Here is a 26211-nt window from a genome sequence, read left to right as displayed (position 1 = left end):
TTGTACTCTCTCATACAGTAAATATGATTGACTGAATGACTGACAATAACTTTGTGAAATAGAGGTGTTGACAGGCTCATGAACCTGCAGTCCTCACTAACTAAAATACGAAAGTGCTTAGTACAGTGCTAAGTGCTTAGAAGAGTGTTCTGCACACAGTAAGTGCTCAAAAATACAATTGAATGACTGAATATTTCAGTTGTCACCCAATCCCTTCACCTGGGAAATGTGACTGCTCATACTGGTCTGACATGAGGCTATCTTGTTACAGAACTTGTCATTCTTGCATATCATCTGGTCAGGGTGAAATAAGATGGGAATGATATTGAAATTGACCCTGTTGCACTAATTCTTTGCATATTTTCAAGGTCTTTGTATGTATTGTGCACCTGCGAACTCCCTCAGGCATAAGCTTTCAGGCATTGCTAGGCAATTAGAGATTTTAAAAATTTACACATGGTCAACTACTTTTCGGGCTTTCTTTTTAGCATCTGTATTAGCATGTGCCAACGCCCAGAAACAACTGTCTGCAGGAATTGGTAATATGATGAATAAGCATCAGGTGAGATCATTTCCTACTTTCATATTTCCCCTCCACACAGTTACAAGATATATTGGAGGTAATTCTAAAAGATATATCAAGGGCCTTAGTTCTTTATCAGAAATAATTTTCATTTTCCAGTCAATGCATATCTTATTTCTTCCACCATTAATTCTACAATGTGGTCTCAATTATATCAGTAAAAAAGTGGGAAACAACCCATCCTGACCCAAATATTTCTGAATTAATAAATGTTCTTTATCAAACTATTATACAGATTAATGCACCACAACTTGCAAGATGATTAAAATGACCCTTTGTTATGGGAATCAGCAGCACAGACCCGTAGAATTTAATTGCAAGAAAGTTCAATGTCATATAGCCCCACACTTTAATCCATTAATGTGCTGCATTCTGCTTCAGAGTTTGGAGGTTAAAACTGGGCAGTAACAGTAAATCAGTTTTCCATTACTGAATACTGAATGGCTTTTTCTAGATAGATTCCATTGTTTAACTACTTTTGATGTCATCTTGGGCTGCATTTCAAGGATGTGTCAAAACATCTTTTCTATTTTAGAGCTCTATAAAGAGTTAATGGATTAAGCAAGTGGCCCTTTCATTTTAAACCCAGTTCCAATCAAAATGGAATGGTGATAACTCTTAAAATTGGTTGAGAACGATTGAAAAATAATGTGTAATATTTCAGGTTTTAATTATCACTAGAAAAAAAATGCCTTCCTTTGAATTGCTTAGAAAAGAACAGTTAATCGTTTTGCATTTTCTGTTGAAGAATTAAAATTCTCACAGTATCACAGATAACAATTTCCTTTGCTTGCTCTTTTGAATAGAAAAACAATTTTAAAATTTATTTAAATGATTTGACCAGGTTGTGGAATGGAATTGGGGATATTATAAAGACCTCTGTTCAGTGCAGGTCCAATCACATGTTTGTGTCACAAAAGCCCAGGGATGGCCCTGAATGTTTTCTTCTTTAATCCCTTCTTAACCTATTCAACCCTGAGATTTATACTGAGTTAAAGGGTAAGAAAGTGAGGAGCAGTGGGACTTGCTTTCTACTAATCTCTCCATGAGAGGACTATCTCTCTTTTTCTAACATCATGGATAATGTGGATCTCCCACCTTCTATCTTAGCTGAACCACCTTGGCAACCAGAAAAATATACAGAAGTTTGGAGTATCTTTTGGTTTTGTGTTTGCATTAAGAATCTAACATGATAATACGCGATATGATGTCGCCTTTGCATTTCTTGGCTGTTGTACCAGATTTATGGGTATATTTTTCCAGATCTATCTGTAATTTCTGAATATAAAACATCCAGTGATTGAAAAAAATAATGTACACATTGTGATGAGTGAGAATGACTCCATTTTGTATTATTTGACCCCGGCAGCAACAAGGCCAAAAGACGATTAGAGGAGAAACTGTATTATCTCTCTGAGGAATTTTGAGGAACGGAAGCCAATTGCCTTGCTGAGGGCTTAAGGAGGGGCTAAATTGCTTTGCTGGGCAGGAAAAGAACTGCTGGATGGGGCCATGCCCATGGGGCATAAACCCGGGGGAAGGGTCCCCATCCTCTCTGGTAACGAGCTAACAGCAGAAGACAGCAGGTGATCCTGAGCAGTTCCCCTGCTGCAATCTCCTGAGAGTAATGGATAAAAAGGGGAAAGAACTGGCCTTCTCTGGCCCAGTTTGCCCATCCCGTCATGGAACCACCTAAACCATGCCCTAGGACCCCCTCTGGCTGCCGCGGCCCAGCACCTAAGACTTGAGCCAGGACGACGATGGCTGTGGGCAGTCCAACTCCTTGAAACTCCTCCAACATGGGATCATCTTCTCCAAGACTTGGGGGAAACCAGGATGATGACCAACTCTGGGCAGTCTGACTCCTTGAAACTATCATCTTCACCAATACCTGGGCAAACCAGTTGGATTGGTAACTATAGATGTTGTGCTTTGTTGTGTGTGTGTGTGTATGGGGGGGTGGTAAATATGTGCCTAACCCCTGTTTTAGTTTAAAATAAAGCTGTCCACTCTAACAGTGGTGTTTGGTTTTACTTTCTGACATGTCATTTGAAGGATCGAATTACAGCCCTTAGAACAGTGTTTGGAACATAGTAAGCACTTAACAAATACCATCATTGTTATAAGGGAGTCAAATGCCCAGTTAAGGGCTCATAGGTTGAGCGACTGATATTGTGGGGGAGCGATCCTTGGGTGGGGCTCATGACACACATTTCCTCAGCTGCCGAATTATGTGAGAAATAGGTAGAGAATCTAAGGTAGGGCAAATGTTAAACTGCAGATCACATTGCAATTTAGCATTTCTTACACCATTAGAAAACAATATTGATGAACCAGATCGTTAAAGAAGTTCACATCAGGAATGATTAAACCTTTGGTGATGTCACCTTGCAACTCTTTCAAGTCTGCACTAGGTTTTGCAGTGGATAAGGAGTAAAATATGAATGCCCAAAGTTATATACTCACTGAGACATTGTATTATAACCATCTTTTAATTTTAGCAATTGAATCTTTGCTTTGATGCTAGGACACAGACTGGCTGCCATCACTAAGACATGTCCTTTGATTAATAAAGCTGATGAAATAAAACCACCCAAAACAGACATACCCTACCTCATCTAATTCCATTTCATCTGGGCTCTCCCATGGCTTGATAAATTTTCCACGTGATTTCTTCAAAGGCACAATCACTATGTAGTATCCTCTGTAAAGGAAGCAAGAGGTAACCATGAGATCAAAATAAGAAAGTGCTTAGCTTAAAAGCACTGGCATCTGTTTAGACATCACTTTCCCCCTAGATAATGTCTGAGAGAAATTATGAGGCAAACTTTGAACATACAAAGACTCTCTCATCCCAGAGTCACCTGCTTTTTAAAACATAGATATTTAATGATCATGTTTCAATATGTCTTCAAGGCTGGCTGGTCTTCATTAATATGTTTTAAATGTATATGCCATGGTGCATTCGCCACAGACACTGTGAACATATGGAAGTCAATGCTAAACAGTGAAATTTATTGCTGCATTTTGATCAACGGCATCTTCTCTCTCATTCTTCAACTTTTATTTTGACTATAAGGAATATAGTGAACATTGCTGTGTGGATTCTTTTAATGCTCTTATTAATGGCCCTGAAAAGAAGAAAAAAATTCACCAAATCAGGTTTTCACCATTTTAAGAACTTGCCAGTCAAGTTTCCTTATGACACCTGCTCAAAAAATAGATTTTGCAGATTTAGCAATTCCCTGAAGACTTTGCATTAAGACTTCCAAATTGAAGAATACACTTAGCTTGATGAACTCAGATAAAATTAAATGGGAGCCATGGTAAGGAAACAACAAAGGAGATTCCAGGAAACCCATTTTCCAGAGAATATGAGGCGATCAAGGATAATCTAAAACTAGAGACTCCAGTTCCATGGTTGCTCTTTCATTCCTTCCTCCTCTCCTCTGATATGCATGTCCATTGGTCAAGAATGGACCCAGGACTTACCCCCAGGACTAAGATTTTTCTTTTATCCCAGGACTAAGACTTTTCTTTGATCCCAATACATTTTGATTGTTTGATTTATTTTGCTATTCCATCCTGGCATATTTGTTCTACTACTTAGATAGACCTGTATTCTTCCTTTTGCTGCCACCATTTGTAAATATATATGTATGGCTCCCTCTCCCATTAGATTGTAAACTCTGTGTCAGCAGGGAAGAAGTGTTTTCCTTTTGCTGTATTTTACTGAGTGCTTCGTACAATGCATTGCTCAATAAATACCACTATTGCTACTATTTTAAATGATAGACCACCACCTCCGGTAAGATCACAAGGTTGATTCAAGGAGAACTTGCTATCTTGTTTTTGTTATAACAGTGATCTCAACTTATAAACAAATGCAGTTCATTAAGCCATCTGGGCAGTGTGGCCTACTGGGGAGAAAATGGGCCTGATAGTTACAGGAACTGGATGCTAATCCCAGCTCTGCTACTTAACTGGTATGTGAACTTGAACAAGTCATTTCACTCTGCCTCAGTTTCCTCATCTGTAAAATGGGGATTCAATATGTGTTCTCCTTCTCACAGACTGTGAGCCCCTTGTGAGACAGGAACTGTGTTTAACTTTATTATCTTGCATCTACCTTGAGCTTAATATACAGAAAGCACTTAAATATCACCATTAAATGCTACAAATGTAAATGGTGATGGTTGTGGTCATTGGAATCCATAAGTGTCATAATATTCTTCTATGGTCCAGCAAAATTTATCATCTCTTATTACCCAAGATAAACATCAAAGAGTACTGTTATTTTAAATGAGGGTGGAAGGACACAAGTGTCAGTAACAGAGCTTTCAAAATACTACTTCACATCTACTGATAAATGAGCTTGTCAAAAAGCTACTGGAATTTTGTTTCACAACAAACAGGAAATAGGGCAGAGGAGCTGCCCTTTTAGGCTCTTGGTCAATAATTTGAAATATTCGGTTAGGTTGAGGGATCTTACAGATCTTTTATTCAATTTTTAATTAGCCTGTCATTTCTGTTTTTTGAAAGGATCCATTCTCTCCTGTAGCGGGGAATAGCTTCATTTTACTGATGACTGGGGAAGAAACAGAATAGTTTTCCCCAGAGCAATACAGCTGTAACTGCTCTATCCACTCATATTCACAGAGTCCTTAACAACAGTTGCAAAAGGACTGCCCCCAAGTTGCAGATATTTTTGCTGTGGATATATATAGCTGTTGTTCTCCATGGGCTCTAAATGTACTTAAAAATAACAAATAACTGATGACTCACTGAGAGTTGAAATAGCCATGCTGTACTGTATCTTTCCTTGGTCCCCATTTGAAGAAAAATATTGTTTGCCTGATATTTGCATGATTTTTCCTCCAACAAAATTACCTGGAAGCTCTGTGAACTTTGTCTCAGCCTAGAGATCATTATACTTCTAATAGCTAAGTGATAGTTTTCTTCCTTGGCAATATCATTGCCCCCAATTTGGCAGGATGTTCTTGCCTCCTGAACAACTATTTCCTCCACTTTTTTGTTTTGCAAAAGCTATATGGAAAAATGAGTGCAAGTTGAATTCTCTGACACTAATCTGCAATGTTATAAAGGCTTACACGCATTGAGTCATCACAAGACAAACTTATTGTTGGAAAATAATTTCTACTGGAAAAATCTCCAATGGGCAAATCTAAACTTCAACACTAAAGTAATGTTACCTGGGAACCTAGGATTGTTCTGAACAGTCAAGAGAATTGCTTCTTTAACAGAACTCAATTTATTTTTCTTTCTGTATCTTTGATCTGATGGCAAACAACAATATAAAAGCTCTGATAAATCAGTCTGCATTTACAATATTAAGTGACACAGTTGAGATAAATATCCAGAACATTGGGCTAAAAAAACTTGTGATTGAAAAAGGGTGTAAAGACCCAACAGGATGAAATTTTTCATATAATCATTCAAGATTCTTCCTGTGTAGATGCAGCTGTAGTTTTTGAGCTTTTTTTTAATATGATAGTAAATATTTACTTAACAGAACTGCCATTTCTAAAATCAATACATAATGGAGAGTCCAGGCAGTTTACAAACCAAGCTTTGTTAGCATTTCATGAAGAAATAACTTTAGGACTAATCTTCATTATTTAAGTAAGTATTTTAGAATTGTGTTTCATCCTTCTTATTGTAGGGTTCAGTATCGTACGTCATGCAGAAAACCAAGAGCTTTGGCCCTAATGTGCTTATATTTTAGATTTAGGCAAATTAGATCATTTAAATGTGGAATGAATGAGTTAAACAGAGCTTTAAAATCAGTTCCTGAGTTTGATAATGATCTCTATTTCTACTGGGTACTTTTTTCTCCTTACAGTGACCTTGACAAAAATAGAGAAACTTACTTGAATGACCACTAAAATCAGAATTCATCATCACTTTCTAGTCAGTCAGACCAACAGGAATTGTTGAGTATCTACAGGGGATATGCCTCTCTTCAGGCAAAGGAATAAAAGTACAGTAAAATAAAATATCTGCAACTTTGTTGTGAGTCTCACTGGCATTGACCTTTATTCTATTGTACACAGAACTGATGGTTTGATCGGTACTCTTAAATCATCACCTTCTGTACATGTTCAACCTGGGGCAAATGCAGCTGGAATGTGGCAGAAGGCTATCAATCATGTGGAGGACAGGAATTAGTCAAAAATGAAGGTAAGATGGGAGATCATTCATGAGTTGGGGAAGAGAATGAGAAAAGACATTTAAAATGACTTTTTCACTTCCCAATAACAAGGCTGTCTCATCCAATAGCCATTTCAAGCATTATTTCATAGTAAAAAATAACTATAATGAAATTGACTAAGCTCTTACCATAAGCCAAGCACTGTGCTAAAATGCTGGGGCGCGTACAAGATAATCTGATCAGACACAGTCTAAGCGAAAATGGTACTGCATTACTAAAATTGAGGCTCCTTAGCTCGTAAACTGGCTGTTATCTAGTTTACTAGATAAGTTTATAGGACTGCATTTCCTCTATTTCTGTCTACCGTTATAAAATGGACTTCCATTTTATCCCAACAGCCCCCGACCACTGGAGAATAAAGCATCTAAAAGCTCCAGCAGTGGTCCACAGAGTTTTTTGTAAGCTCATTTTATAGTTTTGTACCTTTTAAAATGCTATTTCAAAATAAAACAAAAGTAAGAAGCCTGACAATGAGGAGAGTAGCAAAACCTAATGAATGCCAAATTTTCTATGATGCCTACTACACCTTCTAGTTCTGTTCTCCCTCTCGACCTCATCATACAAATACTTTACAAGAGAACCTTAATTTTTCATTTTCTTTTGACTACAGCATTACAGAATGGGCCTAAAACTGCGCTTTCTTTTAGCAATGTACAGAAAAAAGAGGTTTATCCTGATAAAGCCACTTTCATTCACCTAAACATTTTGCCAGTTTACATTTCCTGGGCCATCTGCAGGAAATGCTCACCTAAAGAAATGCTCACTGGCCAAAATCTGTAACTTTCACATCAATTCTGCTTAGGGTGTGAACATCTCTCTTGCAGTATTTACTTCTGTCCATTATCAAATATTGAAAGAAAGATGTTATCCTCTGTCACCTTCTAAATTTGCTTATTGCCAGTGTCATGACATGCCACAGAATTTCTTGTAATGCTGTTCTTCCCATATCAAACAGTTTTCCTTTCACAAATCCTGGGAATCTAAATTAGCTATAGTTTAGAAGGGGGTAGAGTGCTCTTTGGCAAGACTGTAAGCTCACTGTGGGCATGGAATATGTCTACCAACTCTATTTTATTGTTATAGTGTTCTCTCCCAAGTGTTTCATACATTGCTCTGTACACAGTAAGTGCTCAATAAATATGATTGATTTACTGACAGCATATGAAGTTAGTGTCCCAATGACCTTCACTATCCTTTCCATCCAAACTCTTTTTGTTTTATGGTTTTTTTTCATGACTCACTATTTTTCAAATCCCTAAGTGCTTTCCAATAATGTATGGTTTCCACTGTATCTTTCTGCTTGACTTTTTTTTTCTTTAATGATATTTGTTAAGTGCTTACTGTGTGCCAGACACTATACTAAGCACTGGGGTAGATACAAAATCCTCAGGTTGGACACGGTCCCAGTTCCACATCAGGCTCGCAGTTTTAATTCCCATTTTACAAATAAGGTAACGGAGGCACAGAGAAGTTAAATGAACTGGCCAAGGGTCACACAGCAAAAAAGTGGCAAAACTGGGATTAGAATCCACATCCTCTGACTCCCAGACCCTTGCTCTTTCTACAAGACCATGCTGCTTCCCTATCTATCGTTCTATGACCTCTATCCTTCTCTGCAGTCTTCCATTTCCTCTTTTCTTCAGCACAGGGTGGCTTAGTGGAAAGAAGCCCTGGGGTCTAATCCTAACTCTGCCACATGTCTGCTGTGTGACTTTGAGTAAGTCACCTAACTTCTCCGTGCCTCAGTTCCCTCAACTGTAAAGTGGGTAAAGTGGGAATTAAATCCTACTTTCTCCTACTTAGACTGGGAGCCCCACGTGGGACAGGGATTGTGTCCAACCTGATTAAGCTGCATCTACCTCAGTGCAACTTGTTTTGTTTTGCTGTCTGTCTCCCCCTTGTAGACTGTGAGCTCGTTGTTGGGCAGGGATTGTCTCCATCTGTTGCCAAATTGTACATTCCAAGCACTTAGTACAGTGCTCTGCACAAAGTAAGCACTCAATAAATACAATTGAATGAATGAATGAACTTAGTAAGGATGTAACAAGTACCATTTATTATTATTATTATTACCATTATCATGACTATTATTACCATAGTTAATATAATTATATTATTATTATACATTTCTACTTGCATGTCCCACCCACACCTCAAACTTAACATGTCCAAATCAGAACACATCTTCCCACCCAAACCCTGTCCTCCCCATGACTTTCCCATCACTGTAGACAACAACATCATCCTCCCAATCTCACAAGTCTGTAACCTTGACATTATTCTCAACTCATCCCTCTCCTTCAACCCGCATTCTCAGTTTGTTACCAAATCTGTTTTACCTTCACAGCTTATCACTAAAATCCACCCTTTAACCTCCATTCAAACTGCTACTATGCTGGTCGAAGTGCTTATCATACACTGCCTTAACTACTACTTCTGCATCAACCTCCTTGCTGACCTACCTCCCTGCCTCCTGTCTCTCCCCACTCCAGTCCTTACTTCACTATGATGCCTAGATATTTTTTCTAAAATAAGATCAGTTCACATCTCCCCACACCTCAAAAACCCTCAATGTTTGCCCAGCTACCTCCACATCAAACAAAAACTCCTTACCATTGGCTTTAAAGCACTCAATCAGCTCATTCTGTCCCATCTTACCTTGCTGATTTCCCACTACAACCCAGCCACGTGCTTTGCTCTTACAACATCACTCTACTCACTGTACCTTACTCTTGGCCATCTCACTGACAACCCCTTTCTCACATCCTTTTTCTGGCCTGGAATTCTCTCCCACTTCATATTAGGCAGACCCCCACTCTGCCCACCTTCAAAGACTTACTAAAATCACATTTCCTCCAAGAGGCCTTCCCTAAGTCTTCATTTCCCTTACTTCCTCTCCCTTCTGCATCCCTATTCATTTGTATCTGTACCCTTTAAGTACTTGATATTCACCCCACCCTCAGTCTCAGTGTATGTACTTATATACATGTCCATAATTTATTTTAATGTATGTGACTACCAACTTTGTTATATTTTACTCTCTGAAGAACTTCCTACAGCACTCTGCTACTACTGATTGATCGACTGACTTTATTGTAGTGCAATCTGATTTGAGCTACTCTTTTCTCGGTTTAAACTTGCCTTCATATTTAGTCTTTTATTATTTCCCTTTCTTCAACACCACCCATTGCTTGCCTGCTTTGCTCTGAATCCTCTGGTCTCTAATGAAAAGGACAAAGGTTCTTTACACATACTATAGAAGAAAAAGCATTTTACTCAGGGAATCCCAATCACCTCTGCAATAAATATCGAATGACTGGATCACTTTCTTCACCATTTCTTTCACACTGCTCTAGAGGGCCTTAAAGACCACCAAGGATTACTGCATCCACAACAGTGACAATTATGACTGCACTATGGTTCATGGTTTTTGGGTTTTTTTGTTTTTTTTGACAACTCTTTACACTGTCACTTCTCTGATCCCTGCTAGCAATGTATCATCAGCCCTCTAGTGCTACCTCTCTTGGTCAAGCCAGCACATGACCTTCTTCCTGAGCATTTTAAGTAATAATAATATTTGTATTTGTTAAGTGCTTACTATGTGAAGAACACTGTTCTAAGCACTGGGGTAGATAGAGGGTAATCAGGTTGTCCCACGTGAGGCTCACAGTTAATCCCCATTTTCCAGATGAGGTAACTGAGGCACAGAGAAGTTAAGTGACTTGCCCACAGTCACACAGCTGACAAGTGGCAGAGTCAGGATTTGAACCCATGACATCTGACTCCAAAGTCCAGGCTTCTTCCACTGAGCCATGCTCCTTCCCTGGTAAGTAACCACTGATACATTTGCTGAAGCCTTTCCCAAATATCTCAGGGAAAAAAAAACAGTTAAAGCTAAACAACAAGAGTTTATTGCTTGGTTGTTGAAACCTATTCTTTCCTACTTCATTTGTTAATTAAAAGTAAATTCTGTAGTACCTATGTAAACATCCTCTCTCATCCTGGCAGCGATTAGCATGGCTTACAGGTGATTGGGAGAAAAGAGGGACCATTTTTGAAACAACTTGGGATTTACACCTAGCCATTCAGGTCAATTGCACCCTTTCATTGACCAGTTGGTACCAAAAAAAACTATTTGCTTCTGAGAGTCACTTCTAGTTGTGTGAGAAAAGAAAAGAAAATGAAGACTTCTACCTAGCAGAGCTGGAAGTACCTTTAACCCTTTGGGAAAACTATTTCTCTGAGGTCTGTAGCAATGGGCTGCTGTAGATTATGACTCTTTGCATTAGCTCACTCACGATTTCCCTCCAAAAACATTGACTCAGCTGTGATTCTCTTGGCTGTCTTTACCCCGGTCAAATTCCATGCCATTCTCCAAATGAAACATGTGCTTTGATCAACAGCAGGATGGATCTTTCCATTATAATTTTTTCAGCACAATAGCTCTGATGTGCCACGTTTGAGATTTCCCTCAGTGCTCCAAACTGCAATGAAAATCTGGCAGGAGAGTGGTAGAGACAGGCTCCTCAGACCTTTCAGGCTCAATTTACATGGCATGGGTACTTTGTGTCCTAGGTTCAATTATGTCCAGAAAAGATCGAGACCTCTACTGAGTCGCCCAATCTCAGACATTCTGCTATCATCAGACTCACTTGATATTCTCGTCTGCTGGTACTTCTGGTAACTGCACAGTTATCATCCCATCTAGGTTGGTCTTGCCAATGAAAGCTGGCTTAGTGCGTAGGACATCTGGGGCTGTTTTGGCCGTCACCCTGTGCTGAAGACCACCAGCACTGTTCCCACGATTTGTCAGCACAAAGGAATAAGATGTCTCCGGCTTCAGGTTGATGATCAACTTCTGTGTGGCCCGGCCGTCCGCCTCAACCACCATTTTTCCATCATCATAAAGGATCTAGATAGATACACCCATTCAAGGACGTCAGGTCAGCATTGGATAAAAAAGATTTTTTCCAAAATGCTGTTCTGTGGCTTTTTGAAAACATAAATGAATCTGGCTGGGCTTTTAAGGGAGAGTTCAGTGCCCTATGGAATCCATCATTCTTTTATGGGCTTCCTTCTTCCTAAATCACCTTTCTAAAGCATGCCTTAAAATTAAACCGACACCAGGAGAGTGAATGCTGCAGTGAATGTGGGCCTTTTTCAGTGTGAGTTAAGTTGTGGCATTCACATCAATATGCTCCTGGTTGTCAGCGTTCTGTCTACATCACCACTTTTCTATAGGCTTCCATGATATACCTGCCCTTAAAGGGTTCTTCACTCTCCCAAATGTTCCCCCAGCTTTTGCTTCATGAAACAGTACTCTCTCCTGACCATTATGTGTTTTTTTTTTTTTTTTACAGAGGTGGCCAAGGAGGACTCAAATGATGCAGAAAGAATTACAGGCAAATCAGTGACCTGAACCACTTCCCAATCACTCACTGCATTACAGATGCCTAGAAACTAGGTGGACTGCTTTCTTAAGAGAGGGATCAAAGGCCAGAATATAGGTTTAGGAAGCGTGACCTGAAACACCAAAAGAAGATCTGAGGACCTTTTCATCCATTTAGTCCAAACCAGCCCAACACAGCATAGGCTTAAAATGTACATGTAAAAATAGGTGTAAAAAAATGGAACCTGTATGGAAGAGTTTACAAGACTTCTAAATCTGGAAAGCTGCCATCACATTAATTCTAAGGTGGAAAGTTGACATTGCCAAAGGGGTGAACTCAACTGCTTCAGTCGATATTGCTGATTAGCGTACCGTTTAAATACAGCAGAACCAAAACAGTCCACATGCTTAGTAAACAACTTAACCAGATGAACTCTACCCCCAATTTTATCCTTGATGTTTTACAAATTAGGAAAACAACTTACTTTGAAAGGCATTGCAGAATTGTAATTCTCTGGAATCTCCCAAGACAGCAATACCGAGGTCTTCATTACTGCTTTCACATGAAAATTTTTTGCAAACACTGCTGGAAAAGGAAACACAGTGTATTTAAACCACATCTTAAAAGTCACAACCGGGCCCATTTCTACCACTAATCATGGGCTTAAGCTATGGGCTTCCAGTGTGCCAAAGAAAAGTGAAGTGCAATTCTCCTACCTGCTTAAGTCATTCATTTTATTGCCCCATTTTTACAAAGATCTTTCCTCTCTTACCATTTCGGTCATATTCATTGTGCTTTCCTTACCTGCAGATATTGTGCAGTTGTCAGCCAGACCTGCTTGGCATGGAATAACTGAAATCTAAGGTCTCCAAAACATATTAAGATGTATGTACTTTACCTTTTGTTCTTGTTGAACCTATTAATATCAATGGGCCGGTCAGTTTTATTTACAGCTTCAAAACACTGCTATCCAAAGATCGACATTCCTTTAAAGGGGAAGGCCGTAAGCAGACAAATCCTACCTTGATCCACAGGTAGTGTCCTGATCTGGACACTTGGACTATATGGCCCGGGCCCTTTGCTTGTGTGAGCACGTACTTTTACATCATATGTGGTATCTGGTTTTAAGCCAGTGAGTGTCACAGTGGTGTCAGCGGGAACAATGGACTGCTCCACTGGGTGATGTGGGAGGTTGATATCCCTAAAGAGCAGAGTGTATTTGGTGATAATGCCGTTTCTCTCTGCCAGAACGGGTGGCTGCCAGGATAACTGGACCGATGTAGAAGTGGTGCCTTCTGACTGGAGGTTTTGAGGGAATCCATTGGGTACCTCTTCTGGAACAGAAATCTCTTTTACCATCTCCTCGCCAAAGCCCACTTTGTTTTTAGCTGAGAGCTTGAAGATGTAGGATGCCCCTTTGTGGATGTCTGTAGCTGTAAAGTGGTCTTCTTTCTCGGAGAATTCAAGCGTGGTGAGCAGATCCACGTCCTTGCGGCCAAATTTGAGGCGGTAGCCCTGAAGGGGGCCAAATGTGTCAATGGGAGGGTGCCACTGAATCAGTGCCGTGTTCATCTGTGTGTGGCTAATCACAAGCCGCGGTTTCCCTGGAACTGTAGGACAACATTATTACAAGATAAGGAGGCTGACAAGAATAGGCATCTACATTTCAGTATTTCAGCTGCCTGTCAGACAGGAATGTAGCTAAGTTTACTATTTTTCTGCATCGTGTTTCTATAAGAGCTGTTCTACAGGTTGCTATAGTCACCACCGATCTGTTGGACTTGCAGAATGGTCTAAGGTGGTTGATTCTAAGTTAGTTTGGGGAGGTTTTTCATTTGACTGTTTCTGGGTTTGAAAGGAAAACCTGAAAATATTGTGGCTACAAGTTAGGAAGCTAACGAGATGCAGCTTTTGACAGGCAGTGTTCAAACAGCACTACAGAAGTGAAAACGCCAATTTTCACCTTCCAAAAAGAGATATTGTCCAGGGGAATTGGGTATTTGAGTCTGAGTGAAAATATTGCCTCTTAGACCAGAGGTGGGAAAAACACCACCTGCCACGAAATTTAATATGGTCCACGGGCCAGATCCAGTTTGGCACCAAGCCTAAGGCTTCCACCTATAGCAGCTCCTGCCTGACTCTGAACCAGTGGGGTTGCTGCTCGCAAGCCTCCTGGTTTGCTGTGACTCTGAGATCAGGAAGAGCATATGAGGGGTGACCAACCCTATCTGTGCCTGACTGGGAAGCAGGTGGGTATCACTCTTGGGCAGAAGTCACTGCCTTTCCGTAGTTGAAAATCTCACTCCCATCCTCTGCCGCAGCTCTCACCCTGACCGGCGATTGAGTAAATGCTCCAAATGAGGCCTCAAATGAGTAAATGGACCTCTGGCCAAAATAATTGCCCAACGTTGATTTAGACTAATACATAGAGCTCTCAGTTACCAACAACTATTTTTCTTCACCAGTGGAAAAACACTTAAGTCATCTCTCCATTTTAGGCATACGATCTCATTTCCTTGAAACCTGAATGAATTATGCAGATTTGAATGTCCTACTTGGTAATGGCACAGTGGAATTCACAGGGCAGGTCAATGTCTGGAAATGTACTATCAGTGAAATAGTTACATGAATAAAGGAAATGGCAAAGAGGGTTCTGAAAGGAAATAGGCAAAGACAAATATGATGGGAACAAAAAGGACAAAAGGGGCTAGCAGCAGGAAAAAATTATTGAATGCATGAATAAAATGCACTGAAAAATAATTCAAGGGATGGCACTTAAATTAGTTCACAATTAAGAGAACTGGAAGGCAACATTCTAACTTCTCCTGCATCTTTTATCGTCTACTTTAGGCCCTAGATCCAATCCTAGCAAGAAAGCAAATCCAATGATCTGGTAAGACTTTTTCTTCCTCTGAAATTGTTCAGTTATGGATCTGTACTTTTTGTTTTATACTTTGAAATGAGATGATGTGTCTTCATTCCTGTGCTGCAAGCAATCATTCAAATTAGAATCCCTTACAAATTACATAACCTTTAATTATTTGATTATTATTGCCCATATTTGAAGATTTTTCAACATTTTTAAAGGCTATTTATCAAATTTTGTAGACATTTTCCTTATCAATTTAGGGGGAAGGAAAGTATCTATTTGATTAAGCCTTTTCTATTGCATACAAATCAGTTACAGAGCAGAGAAAAGACTGTGGATGCTTATTGTAGACCACATTTTTCATTGTATTATAACTATCATTGAAGCCAATGGAGCATAAGCAAGAAGAGAAGAGTCGGCAGAAATAGAATAATAACTCCTTCCGATTCCTAGAGGAGAAACTGCTGGAAGCTGTCACTAAAATATTTATGTCATAAATTGCTTTTACTCTGGTGACAGGCCTCACATTTAAGTCCATTTAAAAAATCTTGATTGGTAGTACCTATAAAGGAGGTAAGAATTACTACTATTTCTCCAGCAGGATAGAAAAGATGGACAAAGCTAGTCTGTATGGGTGTATGGGTTTATGTATACTTGAGGATGTGTTGGTGTGTTCAAGGGTATATACACACTTGAATAAGTACACAATCAATATGTACATCAATCAATCAATCAGTGGCACTTGTCAAGTGCTTACTGTGTGCAGAGCACTGTACTGTGCTTCTAGACTGTGAGCCCATTGTGGGCAGCGATTGTCTCTCTTTGTTGCTGACTTGTACTTTCCAAGCTCTTAGTACAGTGCTCTGCACATAGTAAGCGCTCAATAAATACGATTGAAAGAATGAATTAATTAATTAATGAATATTGAGCTCTTGGTAGATTACAATACAACAGAATTAGGGGACACATTCCCTGCCCATAAGGAGTTTACAGTCTATTTACACAAACATAATTTCATCCATGTATTCTGGAAGGAAAGATCCTTGATTTTCAAGCCTGGAAAAGAAAATAGAAGCAATGCAGCATAGTAGAAAGATCATGGGCCTGGGAGTCAGAGGACCTGTGCTCTAATCTGACCCTTGTCTGCTGTGTGACCTAAGAGAAGTCACTTCACTTCTCTGTGCCTCAGTTACCTCATTTGTAAAATGGGAATTATGACTGTGAGCCCTATGTGGGACAGGAACTCTGTCCAACCTGATTAACTTGTACCTACCCCAGCACACTAGTACAGTGCCTGTCACGTAACATTTAACAAATGCCATTAAAACAACAACAACAACAACAAAAAAGTAAGGCCACATTGGTCATAGACATTGAACCAATGTACTTTTTGAGTTTTCTTTAGACTGACAACTCAGTAGCTCAGTAGAAAAGAAAGAGACTGTGAAGAATGATCTGGGGACCTATCAGAAGCAACAGGAGTTCAATCATAGAATGTAATCATCACAACTTTGCTGATGACTTTTGCATTTTCCACAGCTGGGTGAGTCCTGCTCACACGTTTCTTTGTGTGGCCATTGACTTTTCCTGCCTTAGGTGAGGCTCTCGGGACTGTATTATAGAAGTCTAGTGATTGCTCCTGTCCATGCTGAGGTTTCTTTCTAAACTGTACATCTCTTTCAGGCCTGGCAAAATTCCAATCCAGTTAGACTAGTTTGTGGGGATGGTATTGACACACAGATGCATGAACGGTGCTGCTTCAAAACTAGGAAGGATCCCTTGCCGCAGCCAGCTACGTGATCATTCCCAACCCTCTCTTCCTCTTGCTCTCGGTCTTAGGAAAACAACAATAACTCATCTCTGAGGTAGTATTCATTACTTTGGGATGGAAAATATCTCCAGTACATTTACTGACTGTACTGGGATGAGACTAATAACGAGGCATTGTGTACATACCCATAATTTATTCAATTCATATTTATTTCTATGAATGTCTGTCTCCCCACTAAACGGTAAGCTCATTCCCCCACTAAACTGTAAGCTCATTATAGGAAGGGAATGTGTCTACCAACTCTGTTGTACTGTACTCTTCCAAGCACTTAGCATAGTGCTCTGCACACAGAAAGCGCTTAAAAAATGCCACTGAATGATTATTATGTGACCTGGGGTCCAAGACTTCGAGTCTTTCCAAGGAGCAAGGAAAGGAGAGAATTGACTCCTCTGTACATACTTGTTCTGCCCAGGCCCAACTTCAAATAGGGCTCTAGTGTTTAATGATAATTGCGGTATTTGTTAAACCCTTAATATGTGCCAGTCACTGTTCCAAACGCTGGGGTAGATACAAGCAAATTGGGTTGGACACAGTCCCTGTCCCGCTTGGAACTCACAATCCAAATCCCCATTTTTCTGATGAGGTACCTTGGGCACAGAGAAATGAAGTGACTTGCCCAAGGCCACATAGGAGACAAGTGGCAGAGCTGGGATGAGAACCCATGACCTTCTGACTTTCAGGCTCCACTACACTTATGAATAAAATTAATAATAATCGTGGTTTCTGTTAAGCACTTACTACATGCACTATACTATGTGCTGGGGTACATACAGGATAATCAGGTCCCACATGGGGCTCACAGAGTAAGTAGGAGGGAGAACAGTTATTTCATCCCCCTTCTGCAGATGAGGGAACTGAGCCCCAAAGTTAAATGACTTGCCCAAGATCACACAACAGGCAAGTGGCAGAGCAATAATAGAACCCAGATTCTCTGTCTTTCAGGCTCCTGCTCTTTCCACTAGACCACACAGCTTCCCTCATGATGCATCTCAGGCTAATGATGCATCTCAACGGCCTGAGAGGCTGAATTGGTAGGAACTGTAGCCCTTGATAAGGTCATTTATGGCAGACAACCTCAATGAAAAGGCATGATTAAGTTAAAATTTCACCCATTAATCTGGAGAAATCCATTAAAAATGACAGACAACTTCATTATAATGCCTTGGCTGTCAAGAAGAATATGAAGGGGCCAAGAGGCAAATTAAGCCAAGGTGTTGGGGGTCACAAAATGAAAATGGAAGAAATTCCTCACCAACAGTCAGAAGCTGGCCCATGAAGGACTAACACATACAATACAAGGACTAACTTGAGAATTTAAGAAGCTTCCTCCTTTGAAAGAAAGAAGCAGAGCGTAATGCAAGCCAAAAAAAACCCAACAAAAAACTGGAGAAATTCATTCATTCAATAGTATTTATTGAGTGCTTACTTTGTGCAGAGTACTGTACTAAGCGCTTGGAATGTACAAATCGGTAACAGATAGAGACAGTCCCTGCCCTTTGACGGGCTTACAGTCTAATCGGGGGAGACGGACAGACAAGAACAATAGCAATAAATAGAATCAAGGGGATGAACATCTCATTAAAACAATAGCAAATAAATAGAATCAAGGCGATGTACATTTCATTAACAAAATAAATAGGGTAATGAAAATATATACAGTTGAGTGGATGAGTACAGTGCTGAGGGGATGGGAAGGGAGAGAGGGAGGAGCAGAGGGAAATGGGGGGAAAAGAGGGTTTAGCTGCGGAGAGGTGAAGGAGGGCGGTAGAGGGAGTAGAGGGAAAAGGGGAGCTCAGTCTGGGAAGGCCTCTTGGAGGAGGTGAGCTTTAAGTAGGGTTTTGAAGAGGGGAAGAGAATTAGTTTGGCAAAGGTGAGGAGGGAGGGCATTCCAGGACTGCGGGAGGATGTGGCCCAGGGGTCAATGGCGGGATAAGCAAGAACGGGGGACGTATATAAAAAGTAATTTATTGCTATTTACAGACTAACTTAAAGTTGGAAAAAGTAGTTAGTCACACAGACTCCACGCCTTCTAAGATAAATTTGGTCCCATTACATCAATGATGGAGAGGTAGTCACCTGACCAGGTTTAAACTATATATTTCATGACAGAACTGATCTTCAAAATATTGAAAAGACACCATCACTGAAATCAGCAGAAACACAAATGAGAAACCAAGTAGATTGGAACATGCTCAACCAATACTTGCATCTGACACACATCTTGTTGTAGTGATCTTGTTGTAGTTGCTACTAAAATACCTATGGAAATCCCTTCACACTAATATAGGAAAAAAACAGCAAATATAAAGAGAAACTGGAAAATACACTGACGGCACTAGGGCAACAGTTCTCAATTCTCAAGATTGAAAGGTCCTTGAGGACAGGGGGCATGTCTCTTCACTCTAATTGTATTCTCCCAAGCACTTAGTGCAGGGCTCTGCACACAGTGAGCACTCAATAAATACTATTTATTGATAAAGATACCATGTATGCCTCTTTCACAGATCAATAGTCAAGTGAGTTTCCAGTTCATTCATTCAATTGTATTTATTGAGTGTTTACTGTGTGCAGAGCACTGTACTAAGAGCTTGGAATGTACAATTCGGCAACAGATAGAGACAATCCCTGCCCAACAACGGGCTCACAGTCTAAAAGGGGGAACAGCAAAAAGAAACAAGTAGTCAGGCAGGAATAAAGCCATTGTTTCACTCTGACACATGGCCTTTTGGTAGCCAGCCTTCCAGACTTATTCATCCCAAGTTTCTGACAAGACCTGACAGCTTTGAAGCAAGGCTGGGAAGAATTGAAGACAGTCATTGCACATGTCTGTGACTGCCGATTTCAGTCAAATATATATCTAACTTCACTCTGCTAGGGGCGTTCTTCTGCTTTTCCCACTCCTATGTCTTCTAATTCCTGTCTATTCACACTCTACCCTTCACAGATATACGACTACCTTAAACATGAAACCAAGGTGGGGTTGAAAGTACCAATTAAGGGCCCTGAACAATTTAGGGGATAGTCCTTCTTGTGGGGAGGGAATGTGTTATCAACTCTGTTCTATTGTGCTCTTCTAAGTGCTCTCTCTGCACACAGTAAGCACACCATAAATACCATTGAATGAATGAATGAAAAAGGATGCTTGTTAGGGAAAAGAGATAACTACATCAAGTTGAGAAGAAGTATGGTCAGATGAAAAGATCATGGGCTTGGGACTCAAAGGACCTGGGTTCTAATCCTAGGTCTGCCACACTGTGACCTTGGGCAAATTACTTCTCTGTGTCTCAGTTTCCTTGGCTGTAAAATGGGGATGAAATAACTCTTCTCTATCTCCCTTAGACTGTAAGATCCATGTGGGCCAGGGAATATGTCCAACCAGATAATCTTGGATCTACCTCAGCCCATAGCATTGTGCTTGGCACAAATAAATGTTTAACAAATACCACAACAATAATAATAATAGTAAAAACTTAACAAAATAATAATAGTAATAGTAATATTAGTAATAGCTTGAGAAACACTTGAAGAACAGTCAACTAAAGGCTCTTGGAAAGGAAGTGTGTACGGGTCAACCAAAACCTAGGAGCGATGGGTGAAGGATGGGGGAAGTAGACAGAATGTGTGTACTATAAAGGGAATAACACACTAGGAAAAAAACAAAACCTAAACGACAACAAAGAAAATAATTAAAGAAGGACAAAGTATTCGAAAGGGACTGTGTTTCTAATAAAAATGACTGTAGACTCTTATGTGCTGCTAAATTATTTTACACCCATTTCAACTGCCAGATAAAGCTGTTAAACAAACTAAAATCTCTCATAATGTTGAATCACTCTTATGGCTAAAGTCACCTCCCAGTACTTAATTCCAGGTTATGAAAGACTTAAAATTCCTCCACCTGATTTTCTTGCCTAAAGGTCTCAAGAATATTTCAGAAGAATAATTACACTCTGAATGGCAGCTTGAGACACGTTAAATAGGTTTGTGAGTGATGCGGAGCAGGAGTGGACATACCGATGGATTACAAAACTCCTACTACATCTCTGTCCACCCCCCTCAAATGGCATTGAGTCGCCTGTAGCACACATGATATCCTGTAACATTCCATTAAATTGGAAGCTTTTTGAAGGTTGGGACCATGTCTTTTTTTTTTTCAGTTCTCTGCTCCAAGCACCTAGTACCATGCTCCAAGAAAGGTAGGTGATGGACAATTACTACTGATCGATCTATTCTTGCACTGAACACCAATGAACACAAGGAATCTTATGCATAAATCTGTATTGGAGTTCCTATGGACACTTTAGACAGCTTTTTCATGGAAGAATAAGGTTGAGAGATGTGGCTCCAACTGATATCTTGTGTATGATTTAAGTACAGCTATTTTAAAAGTATTTAGGGTATAATCATAAGGAAACATTTTATTAGCATTTTATTAAAGTTGCACATGAGTTACTTAAGGAAGAATTTAGTTCTCCAGTGTTAAAAGGTTAAAGGCACATCTTTTTCAATAGAAAATTGTCAGTTCTACCTCCAGTGCTTTATAGGCAAACGCTTTGCAGAATGATGTCTATGTGGAAGTAAAGTTTTCCTGTCATTGTTGGGACACTTGGTAAAGTTATTACTGACCCACACTTCTTCATGCAAACTCTCCTGATGGCATAACATGCTAACAGAAGGTGTGATCAGGAGTGGTTTAGGGGCTACATACTTCCAGGTATTCTATCCTTAGAATGACTGTACTTTTGCCATGCAAAAGAGCTGCAAGAAAAGGGAAGAGAGTCCATAGCAGTAAGATAGCCGCTGCTCAAGGACTGATACTCTGCTTGAAGCAGATATACATAGGTTTCAAATGGAGAATAAGGGAGAGAGTGGAAGAATCCCCTCCTCGCTGCTGCTTTACTGCACTCCTGTCAGCTTCGGCCAGGAAAATAAATTACCAAAATATCCTACAGATACATTTTGCAATGAAAAGAAATCCCAATCCCAAGTCCATGGTTCACAATGGCAGCTGTAACTAAATACCCTGATAACTGAGGATATTAGAAGCTCACATCCATAAGAGAAAAACCATTATTCTTCTCTCTATATATGGTGCTTTAAAATATTACACATAATAAAACAGTAAATTACCAGGATGTGGTTTCAGGCTAAATAAGTATTTCATTTTTATTGTCATTTTTATGCTTTGTTTTTTTGTGGGGGTATGACCTGCTGGTTTTCAAAAGAAAGGGATTTCTTAAGGGAAAAGGAAATAGTTTCCCTATATCTTTCATTTCCTCCCTAGTGCTCAAATTCTCACGTCATATCTCCATGCTCCAGCTTTCACTAGCACACTGATTTCCATTCAAAGCACTAAATAGAGCAACAAAATTTTTCTAGTCTCTCTCAACACTGCAAAAGGCAAGTGGCATTGTACAAAAGGTTTTAGTACAAATCTCCGCAGGGACAATCTGTCATAACGGGCCCGTCTAACACTAGTGAAGATTGTGCCATACAGACAAAAATCAATGTTTTTGGACCAATGTACTTCAAGCCAATCCTAGTAACCCAGAGTTGAAGCAGCTTATGTCAGCAGAAGAGGGAGGGGTCTAGGCTACCAATCAACTGTCAATTGGGATAAAATCTTGGCTAAACAATAAACGTACAAAAGGAAACAGCCTCATGACAAAAGTAACCTGATTCTACAACCATAGACTTTTGTTTTCCAGCTCAAGAGTTTTGAATTGTGACCAAAGCAGCATGGCCTACTGGATAGAACATGGGCCTGGGAGTCAGAAGGACTTGGGTTCTAATACCAACCCTGCCACTTGTCTGCTGTGTGACCTTGGGTAAGTCACTTCACTTCTCTGAGACTCAGTTACCTCATCTGTAAAATAGGGATTAAGACTGTGAACACCATGTGGGACAGGGATTGTGCCCCACCTGACTACCTTGGATCTATCCCAATGCTTAGAACAGCACTTGGCACATAATCAGCACTTCACAAACACCACAATTAGTTGTAAATGCCCCTATCCATAGCTATGAATGAATCAATGACTACTGAAAGCTCATCTCCTCCAGGAATCCTTCCCAGACTGAGCCCCCTTTTTCCTCTGCTCCTGCTCCCCTCCCCTCCCCACTGCCCTGACTTGCTCCCTTTGCTCTACCTCCTTCCCACCCCACAGCACTTATGTGTATATGTACATATTTATAATTCTATTTATTTTTATAAATGACATGTACATATCTAAAATTCTATTTATAATGATGCTACTGATGCCTGTTTAGTTGTTTTGATGTCTGTCTCCGTGGCTCAGTGGAAAGAGCACGGGCTTTGGAGTCAGGGCTCATGAGTTCGAATCCCAGCTCTGCCACTTGTCGGCTGTGTGACTGTGGGCAAGTCACTTCACTTCTCTGCGCCTCAGTTCCCTCATCTGTAAAATGGGGATTAAGACTGTGAGCCCCACGTGGGGCAACCTGATTCCCCTATGTCTACCCCAGCGCTTAGAACAGTGCTCGGCACATAGTAAGCGCTTAACAAATACCAACATTATTATTATTATTACCTTTTAGACTGTGAGCCTGTTGTGGGCAGGGATTGTCTCTATTTGTTGCTGAATTGTACTTCCCAAGCGCTTAGTATATTGTTCTGCACACAGTAGGCACAAAATCAATATGACTGAATGAATGAATCACTGGACTAAGTCCTTAGATAAGTACAACAGAATCAGTGGACTTGATCCTGTCCTCAAGGAGTTTACAATCTAGCTGGGAAGTCAGAAACTAAAATCAATACATCAATCATATTTATTTAACACTTACTGTGTGCAGAGCACTGTGGTAAGCACTTGGGAAAATACAACATAACAGAGTTGGTAGACATATTCCTTTCCCATTAGTGGCCAATAGGAAGAAAGAGGAAAAAGGGATGGGGATATGAGTTAGTGCTTAAGAATGAGTGTATGTAAAGTACATACACAAATACTTTGGAAAATTGTGAGGACTCCTGTGCTTATGTGGTCTGTAAAAGCTGAACAGGAAGTAAGGGGATATAGACAGGGGAATTTTGAAATTAATTTCAGAAGGCTGTCTAGTGTTGTGATTTTTGTGGACTTTGCAAAAGAGGAGCTCTGTGGCCTATACACTTTGAAGCGGGAGGGAGTTTCAGACATGGGGGACTGAACTAAGCAAGAGGTCAGAGACAGCAGAAGTGAGTAGGTTTTCTCGACAGAAGCAAAGAATGCGAGCTGGAATGTGACCAACCAGTAAGGAAACTGATATAGTAGTCAAACCAGAGTACAAGAAGTGCCTGGACCAGGGGGGTGGCTGTTTGGATGGAGAGGAGGAGGCAGAGCCAGGAAATGTTGTGGAAGAAAAACTGACAGGATGTGGTGAAAGAGAGAATGAGGGTGTTGATCGAGAGGGAGGAGCGAAAGATAATACTGAAGTTGTGGTTTCAGAGAAGAGGAAGATGGCACTGTTGTCAAATGTCGAGAGGAAGCATGGCCCAGTGGAAAGAGCAAGGGCCTGGGAGTTAGAGGACCTGTGTTCTGACTCTATCAACTGCCTCTTTGGTGACCTGGGACAAGTCACTTAACTTCTCTGTGTCTCAGTTCTCCTGCTCTCCCTCAAACTTAGACTGTGAGTCCCATGCAGGACAGAGACTGTGCCCAATCCAATTAACTTGAACAGTGTTTGACACATACTAAGCACTTAACAAACACTACAATACAAAAAACTGTGACGGGAAAGTTAGGAGGATATACGATTTGGAAAGGAAGTGAAAAACCCTGTTCTAAGCACTTGAAAGAGTGCAATAGACTTATGAATGTATTGATCTTGACATGCCAGTGGGACAGTCATTCCATCGTATTTACTGAGTGCTTACTGTGTGCAAAGCACTGTACTAAGCCCTTGGCAGAGCACAATATAACATGACACATTCCCTGCCCACAACGATATCACAGTTTAGAGGATATCCATCTAGAAATGCTGAACTCATATACTATTTGCAACCTTAACATTCAGATCAAGTCCTCTCACGTTTTACAAGCGGCTGTTAGATTTGGTCCACACAGTCAAAGACTTGTAGTCAGAAGTTCTTTATATCTAAAAGTAATCTCACCTGCAGTAATTTAAGAACATTTTCCTTTGTCCCTTCAGAATAATGACCGTGAATCTCATCCTTGAGCCTCAAGATGTTTCAGTATCTTGTGTTATGCTTTCAGGACCAAATCTTTGTGTTTGGAATACTGGTAATCAGGGTGATGAATGATTACAGTACTGTACTGTACTTAGATATCACTTGAAGATCACTAATGCCTTTCTAAATACTTGGTTGTGAAGGAAGAGGATGGGAAGGAGGGTATTTCAAGTTCCTCAGAGGCATTACACTCTCCCCACAATGCTCCTGAACCTCCATCCAGCTTCTCTGCTTTCAGAAAATCTACCCCCCCAAAAGTAGCCTGAGTATTGTGGAGGGAACACAAAGACTGAGAGCAGAATTCCTTGACTGAAGCATGTTTTCCTCAACAGCTTGGCATTGAAGTGGATTGCGGCACTTGCTTTCAAAAAGAGTGCAAATCTGATTTTTATGCTCTGAGAGGCTCTCTTCAAGAAGGGTCTATAGTAAAACGCTTCCCCCGCTGCACCGTTTCTTTCAATTAAAACTGCAAGCATTCCTGGCAGTATGCGCCCTCCTGAAATTGTGACTAGAAATCTTGAATGAATTCTACAACTATTTGAAACCCTATCAACATCTTCATATTATGAGATGGATGAAACATGATGTGCTATAGTAACAGAACTGGAACTAGATGATATAATGAAGCCACCACAACATTTCCCTAATATTACATGCCTTTTGATTGGCTTCCCTCGCATAATCGGCATCTGATTGACATGAAAGACCATAACTAGTCCTTTGCAGCAAGTTTCAGTTTTAAAGTGAATTAGTATGATAAGGGTATAAGCTCAAGAAAATAGAGAGTTTTGCTGGAACTATCACAGCTTCTTCTGCTCCCCCTGGTAGCCACTTCTGGTCTTCTAGCAACTACTGATGATGGGAGCTCTTAGTTACCTTCATCTGTAATCTGATGCCTGAAGGCTCAGGGACTGGGCCTGAGCTGAATCTGTGGGGTAGCAGTCTTTCCCCGAGCACTTAGATTCCTTCATTCATGGAAATTGACTAATGCAAAGAGAGTAGATTCCCTAAATACTTCTTCCCTCTGCTCATCCTCCAGAAACCCTACTGTAATGCTTGGAGGTGAAAAAGGGAAAGGGAGGGATGTGACTAAAGAGTGAGAAAGAGAGATGGCCAGAAGT

The 26211-nt window shown here is 40.3% G+C and overlaps 1 protein-coding gene across 42 annotated transcripts in view; it reads right to left on the bottom strand.

Annotated features, from left to right (window-relative positions):
* Window positions 1–26211, bottom strand: part of PTPRD (protein tyrosine phosphatase receptor type D) — a 1860044-nt gene that overhangs the window by 128273 nt on the left and 1705560 nt on the right. For 21 of the 42 annotated variants that reach the window (XM_029056273.2, XM_029056261.2, XM_029056268.2 and 18 more), the window contains 4 exons: window positions 13228–13815; window positions 12690–12790; window positions 11468–11727; window positions 3197–3287 (listed from right to left, as the gene is read on the bottom strand). In XM_029056273.2, the coding sequence (XP_028912106.1) occupies window positions 3197–3287; window positions 11468–11727; window positions 12690–12790; window positions 13228–13815 (1040 nt within the window). The remainder of the gene's footprint in view (window positions 1–3196; window positions 3288–11467; window positions 11728–12689; window positions 12791–13227; window positions 13816–26211) is intronic. The other 21 variants (XM_029056283.2, XM_029056285.2, XM_007655615.4 and 18 more) reach the window with 3 other exon arrangements.

This window comes from Ornithorhynchus anatinus, chromosome X5, assembly GCF_004115215.2.
Source record: "Ornithorhynchus anatinus isolate Pmale09 chromosome X5, mOrnAna1.pri.v4, whole genome shotgun sequence".
In the NCBI taxonomy this organism is placed as follows: domain Eukaryota; kingdom Metazoa; phylum Chordata; class Mammalia; order Monotremata; family Ornithorhynchidae; genus Ornithorhynchus; species Ornithorhynchus anatinus.
The sequence above is the reverse complement of the archived record's forward strand: the minus strand, read 5'-3'. Positions and strand labels throughout refer to the sequence as shown.